This window comes from Rhinopithecus bieti, unplaced genomic scaffold (genome assembly GCF_001698545.2).
Source record: "Rhinopithecus bieti isolate Rb0 unplaced genomic scaffold, ASM169854v2 scaffold_3734, whole genome shotgun sequence".
In the NCBI taxonomy this organism is placed as follows: domain Eukaryota; kingdom Metazoa; phylum Chordata; class Mammalia; order Primates; family Cercopithecidae; genus Rhinopithecus; species Rhinopithecus bieti.
The window spans coordinates 3611988-3619076 of NW_016804423.1; the positions used below are offsets into that span (position 1 = coordinate 3611988).

Below are 7089 nucleotides of genomic sequence, written 5' to 3' on the forward strand. Positions count from 1 at the left end.
GCCTCTTTCAACTTTTCTATAGGTTTGAAATTTTGCCCAGGATAAAATGGAAAAAGTCTACTTAAGGAAACTATATACGAATTATTTTGTGAGGAGCAGTCCCTGTTGGTTTATCCTAAATCTGATGGGTACAGCTTTCACTGGTTTGCTATTTAGGTGGTGAGATCTGGATACTAGTCTTCTCCATTTATTTTGCAATTAAATTAAATCTGGCTTTAAAGACAGGCCAGAAGACAAAGGAGTAGCTCAAACTATGTCAGCCAGAGCCCTCCGTGCGTGCGCCTGTTTTCCATTCACACGGAAATTCCCATTGCATGTGTCAGCAACACAGCACGATGACATTTTTCAGGTTGGTTGAGGATCCAGCCAGCTCTGAGACTATTAAAGGCAAACAGCAAAACCCAAACAAATCCCAAAGCCACACTAGTAGGAGGCAGTGGATGAGGGAGAGAAGAAGTTAGCAGATGCGCCAAGGGAGAGACAACCATTATAAAAGGAAAGACAAGGAAGAAGGTGCCGGCCTTGAAACCCGGAAAGATGGGTTCCACAAGCTATCAGCACCTCAGAGATACTGTACAAAAAGCACATTACCTTAATAGTAATGTAGTTTTTTAATGATTTGGACATTTTTTCTTCTTTGCCTTTCACGTGCAAATGCCCTGAAACAAAAACAAAAGCATTCAGTCTGAGCTGGGTGAGGAGACTCTCTGGCCTCAGGGACACATGGCTTCCCGGGAAACGAATGGGAACCTGCACGTATCCAATGTACAGACTGGTGTATGTTGGTATAAACCTGCCCCCAAATCTTCACCGGTGCTGGGCCTTCTGGGAAGACACGACCTGCCCTTGTTCCATGGTTCAGGGACACTCAGCCCCACACCAAGGGCGGATCGCAGGGGTGTCCCAGCTGACTCAGAAGCTAAACAAGAACCAGCAACCGTGGTGCCGACAGCAGTGTTTCATCTATTTTCCCCTCTCCTGTAATTCAGAGATACTGATTAACAGACAGCATCCGAAGAAAAGACAAAGCTCTCGTTTGGCAAATCAAGCACTTGGCGGTGAAGCTTGCTGACCGTTGTCCAAAAACAGAGTGGTGCTTGTGGGTCTCTGAGTGGGAAGAATCAGAGGTTCTGTGCAGTTGTTTTCACAGACTTTGATGACACGGGTATTATTTCATCCCCCATGTATGTGAAAGACAGGAGGAAAACCAAACCCATTTAAGGAACTCCTAAATCTGACCCTGAAATTCTCCCTGGCCTGTAGCTTTACAAGGCTTATCTCCAAGAGAAGTGCTTTCTGTTTCTAACAGAAGACTGTTCCTCTTTTTCTGACACAACTTCAAATAGCAGTGCTCCAGGCCGGACATGGTGGCTCACACCCGTAATCCCAGCCCTTTGGGAGCCTAAGGCAGAAGGACCGCTTGAGCCCAGGAGTTTGGAGACCAGTCTGGGCAACACAGCAACACCGGGACTCTACAAAAAAATTAAAAATTAGCTGGGCGTGGTGGGGCACACCTGCAGTCCCAACATCCCAGCAACTCAGGAGGCTGAGGTGGGAGGATTGCTTAAGCCCAGGAGGTTGGGCCTACAGTGAGCTGAGTTCATGCCACTGCACTCCAGCCTGGGCCACAGAGCAACACTCTGCCTCAAAAATAAACAAACAAACAAACAAACTGATTAGATTGTGATTTCCAAAAAACATATATAACTTTGAATATGTAATTCTATATAACGTGATTACACTAAAACTGATGATATTTGGAAAATGAAACACATTTGCTAAGGCCTGAATGTTTATGTCCTCCCAAATTCCTGTCTAAATCCTCAGCCCTCAGGTGATGGTAACTGAAGGCAGGGCCTGTGGGAGGTGATACGGTCACAGGGGGCAGAGCCAGTGTGAATGGAATCAGTGCTCTTACAAGAGGCCCCTGGAGAGCTGACGGCCATCTATGGATGGGAAGCAGGCCCTTCCGGGACACCGAATCTGCCAGTGCGCTGACGCAGGGCTTCCAGCCAGCAGAGCTGGGAGGAATTCATTGCTGTTGTTCATAAGATGCCCGCTTTTAGTATTTGGCTATAGCAGCCCTAACAGGCTGGGATAGCGTCTGCCCACGTAGCTCTTCCATCCACTAGGTACAGGAGAACAGGTGTAACTTCTCCTGTGTCAGGAGACACTGATGTTTTGTTTGGGGCCAAACTAGTATGAAAAAGATTCCTGGTATCTTAACAGGTGGTAAAAAAAAAAAAAAAATCACTGGAAAAATAGCAACAAAACTTTCCCATGGGGTGCAGTGGCTCATGCCTATATTCCCAGCACTTTGGGAGGCAGAGGTGGTGGATCACTTGAGGTCAGGGGTTTGAGACCAGCCTGGCCAACATGGTGAAACCCCGCTTCTACTAAAAATACAAAAATTAGCCGGGTGTGGCAGTATGCACCTGTAGTCCCAGCTACTAGGATAGCGGAGGCAGAAGAATTGCTTGAACCCGGGAGGCAGAGGTTGCGGTGAGCTGAGATAGTGCCACTGCACTCCCAACCTGGGGGATGGAGCGAGACTGTCTCAACAACAACAACAACAACAACAACAACAACAACAAATGCTTTCCCATTCCCACATCAGAAGGTGAACACGACCTCCGTTTCTAGACCCCGACCCTCCCCATAACCTGACAGAGCCAAGCGTCACACAGCTAAGGCTGCCCTTTCTGTCCCCAGCTCCACGCTCGCTGAAGGACTCATGACAGGTCGTGGTGTCAATAACAAACCCTGACCTACTGAAGACGATAAATCTGCAGACAGAAACGCGCCTGCGGAGGGAGCAACGCCAGCTCCTCAGACAGTTCAGGGGTGCTGAACTGAGCCCTGAATGAAGTCACCGAGGAAGTGACTTTGGGGCAATCAGTCTCATCTATTTACTTTCATGAAGAAACCCAAGTGAACCCTGCTACGGACCAGAAAACCGGAGCACTTCTGCATTTAATGTCACCTTACTGTGACATCCTAATTTCCCTTCAAGGATCTCAAAACTAGTATTTGTTAATTTTCTGTATTTTAGATGTCAAAGTTTGCATCTCCAAATCCTATCACTACCAAACACTCTATATTTCTTCGTCTCAAATACCTTAGCTGGCCATTCCCAAAAGGTAGTAAGACTAGCTAATTCTGGCCCTATAAACTTGGAAATATGACTCTTCCAGTGCATCCAGGTGAATTCCAAAACTGCTGGTTTCGAGGTGTTGCTTAACTCACGGTGTAGCATCCACTTCTGAGAGCAAACAGCTGGGGTTCATCAATGAGGGGTTTGAACAGTGGAAGAAAGGGCAGTGTTTTAGAAGATGGCAGGGATGTCTAGTGAGAATATTACAGCTTCAGAAAGGAGTGTTCATAATTATCATTACATTGTACTACTTGAAGTTCCTTCCTAATAGTTTTACTTGAAAGAAACATACATAGAACAGCATTGCCAAACATTTTCCATATTCTAGTCAGTTCCAAAAGGTATAATCATTGCTGCAATCCAAGGAATTTCATGTCCAAATGATTGAAACTCAAAATAATTTAAGAGGCAAATCCATTTCTTGACCTATTAGCTGATCTATTATGTATTTCCAAATGTAGCTGTTCCGCCGACAAAGACAGAACTGCCAGAATTGAAACAGAACAAATTAAATCTGAAGTTAGTACTTACCAGAATGCAGAAAATAATTTCCCCACTGCTCGCACTGATGAAAGACTTCACACTGTGCAATTTCGTTTTCATGATGTGGAAAAGCTAAATCTATCCCACCTGAATGGATATCCAGTTGACTTCCAAATACCATACTGCAAGAAACAGTACAAAGTAGTGAATTCATTCAATCAAGCCGCGTATTTTCTTCTAACCTCAACTATTCACTCCTTCCAGCCTTTTAATTCAATGAATAAATGAATCTCAATTTTAAATCAATTTGCATGATAATTTAACTGATTCAAATGAAAACTGAAATCCTGTCATCACAAACCCATAATTCACGACTTTTCATCCTAGTAAAGGGACATTCTTTTGGCTCCAGGTTCGTTCTTTTCTTTTCTTTCTTTCTTTGCTTTCTTTATCTATTTTTTTTAACTCCAAAAATTACCTTTACTTACTTTATTTATTTATTTATTTTTGAGACGGAGTCTCGCTCTGTTGCCCAGGCTGTAGCGCAGTGGTGTGATCTTGGCTCACTGCAAGCTCCGCCTCCCGGGTTCATGCCATTCTCTTGCCTCAACCTCCCTAGTAGCTGGGACTACAGGAGCCCGCCACTGTGCCCGGCTAATTTTTTGTATTTTTAGTAGAGATGGGTTTTCACTGTGGTCTCGATCTCCTGACCTCATGATCTGCCCACCTTGGCCTCCCAAAGTGTTGGGATTACAGGCGTGAGCCACGGCACCTGGCCTACCTTTACTTACTTTCAACAGGTAGAGTTTAGTGATTTTCCAACTTTAATAAGAGATGGAACTATAAAATCATGACAATGTTTCATCTGGCTTTTGCAAATGTAACTAACAGTCACACAGGAATAACAAGGTAAGAGAGTTCAAAGCAACACGTTGCCATTTCTCCTACAGCACTGTGCTATGCATCCACAAAATCCGCATTTTTGCAAACCCACACACTAAAATTAATGGGGTTGATGGGGGAAATGAGGCTGGGCCAGCCCAGTCGAAGCTCTGTCCCTGGACCAGCTGCAGAAGCATGGCGATGCAGCAGGCCGGTGGAGTTTCTTAAAATGATAGATATAGAAGTTTCTAAGGTGCCAGCACCTCGTGGAGGTCCTTCCTGCTTCCACTGCTCTGACTCCCTGTGCTCGGGGAAGGACTGCACACGCAGGTCTCAAGCCTGAGGAAACGGGCATCACAGAAACACACATTATAGCGTGACGTTCTAAGATTTTTACATCTTAGCAATGGGTCATCTCAGGGTAACTCTAACATTCCCTGCAGTTCAAATGCTGGGAAGGAGACCGTGGGACCAGAACTGGGGAGGAGACGGGAGGGGCCTCATTTGTATCTGCACGGGCAATTCTCTCTGACGAAGATCTGAAGCCAACACGACGACGTGAAAGTTTCACAAGCTGAACGATGGGGCCACTATGTTAGTCTTGCTCCTGATATCTACATTAACACCTATTTTAAAATCAGAGAAGGCTCAGAAGGAACAACAATGGTCTCTTCATTATTTAATCTTTCTACAAAAATAAGGTATTTCACAGTAACATTACATGTCAAACTCACTAAATGTTTTCTACCTGCTTTAGAGAAATTATTTGAATCTAAAAAATGAATCTACAACCCAGTTTATATGCCATGGTCTGCTATTAAGTATTCATAAACACACAGAAGTAGTTAAGGTGTGACTGGTGACTGGACATTTTTAATTTTTTTTAATCAAAAGTCAGGCCCATGCTTCCTACTAACAACAGAGCTTGAGGTCTGAGGAATGACGGAAGCATTTCCAGATGAGCCGCATAACCACAGTGCAAGTGGTGGGGCTTAGCAGCAAAGGGAATCTCTTTCTGGGTCTTAAAGAAGACCCACCAAAATCTAGACAGGCAGGTGGTGGGGGACAAGGCTTCCCTCCTGGTGGAATGGGGTGACCCTACTCAGGGCTGAATACTCACTCAAGCAGTCTGGGAGTCCATGAATGGAGCAAAGTACTCTCATGGGAGATAATTATCCCCACCCAACCCCCTCTACACTCAGCCAGGAAACACATCCGCGATATGATGCCCACAGGTTTCGGGGTGACTGGATTTGTCCATCTGAAAATCTCTGATATAGCTAATAGCTTAAAATGTTTACCTTAATCATCCTTTCCTGTGTTTGTAAGTTTTTAAAAACTGTTCATTAAAATAAATATTTGCTATCAAGTATACAAAAATCCATGAGTTAACAGTGATTTTTTTTTAAATCCCGTTTCTGGTGTTGTTTCCAAGATGGCCAAATAGGAACAGCTCCTGTCTACAGCTCCCAGCGTGAGCAATGCAGAAGCAGCGTGATTTCTGCATTTCCAACTGAGGAACCAGGTTCATCTCACTGGGGCTTGCTGGACAGTGGGTGCAGTCCACGGAGTGTGAGCTGAAGCAGGGTGGGGCATCGCTTCACCTAGGAAGCACAGGGGGTCAGGGAATTCCCTTTCCTACCCAAGGGAAGCCATGACAGACGGTACTTGAAAAATCAGGATACTCCCACCCTAATACTGCGCTTTTCTAATGGTCTTAGCAAACGGCACACCAGGAGATTATATCCCATGCCTAGCTCGGAGGGTCCCATGAACATGGAGCCTCGCTCACTGCTAGCACAGCAGTCTGACTGCAAGGCAGCAGTGAGGCTGGGGGAGTCTCAGCGCCTGCCATTGCTGAGGCTTGAGTAGGTAAACAAAGCAGCCAGGAAGCTCAAACTGGGTGGAACCCACAGCAGCTCAAGGAGGCCTGCATGCCTCTGTAGACTCCACCTCTGGAGGCAGGGCATAGCTGAACAAAAGGCAACAGAAACTTCTGCAGACTTAAACGTTCCTGCCTGACAGCTTTGAAGAGAGCAGTGGTTCTCCCAGCATGGAGTTTGAGATCTGAGAACGGACAGACTGCCTCCTCAAGTGGGTCCCTGACTCCCGAGTAGCCTAACTGGGAGACACCTCCCATTACAGACCAACTGACACCTCATATAGCCAGGTGCCCCTCTGAGACAAAGCTTCCAGTGGAATGATCAGGCAGCAACATCTGCTGTTCTGCAATATTTGCTGCTCTGCAGCCCCCGCTGCTGATACCCAGGCAAACAGGGTCTGGAGTGGACCTCCAGCAAACTCCAACAGACCTGCAGCTGAGGGTCCTGACTGTTAGGAAAACTAACAAACAGAAAGGACACCCACACCAAAACCCCATCTGTGCATCATCATCAAAGACCAAAGGTAGATAAAACCACAAACATGGGGAGAAAACAGAGCAGAAAAGCTGAAAATTTTAAAAATCAGAGCACCTCGGGCCGGGCGCGGTGGCTCAAGCCTGTAATCCCAGCACTTTGGGAGGCCGAGACGGGCGGATCACGAGGTCAGGAGATCGAGACCATCCTGGC

The 7089-nt window shown here is 45.9% G+C and overlaps 1 protein-coding gene across 3 annotated transcripts in view; it reads right to left on the reverse strand.

Annotated features, from left to right (window-relative positions):
- The window catches only part of CARS2 (cysteinyl-tRNA synthetase 2, mitochondrial), a 63739-nt gene that overhangs the window by 18213 nt on the left and 38437 nt on the right, over positions 1-7089 (reverse strand). For all 3 annotated transcript variants that reach the window (XM_017868199.1, XM_017868198.1, XM_017868200.1), the window contains exons 9-10: positions 3686-3819; positions 592-659 (exon numbers count right to left, since the gene is read on the reverse strand). In XM_017868199.1, coding sequence (XP_017723688.1) covers positions 592-659; positions 3686-3819 — 202 coding nt within the window. The remainder of the gene's footprint in view (positions 1-591; positions 660-3685; positions 3820-7089) is intronic.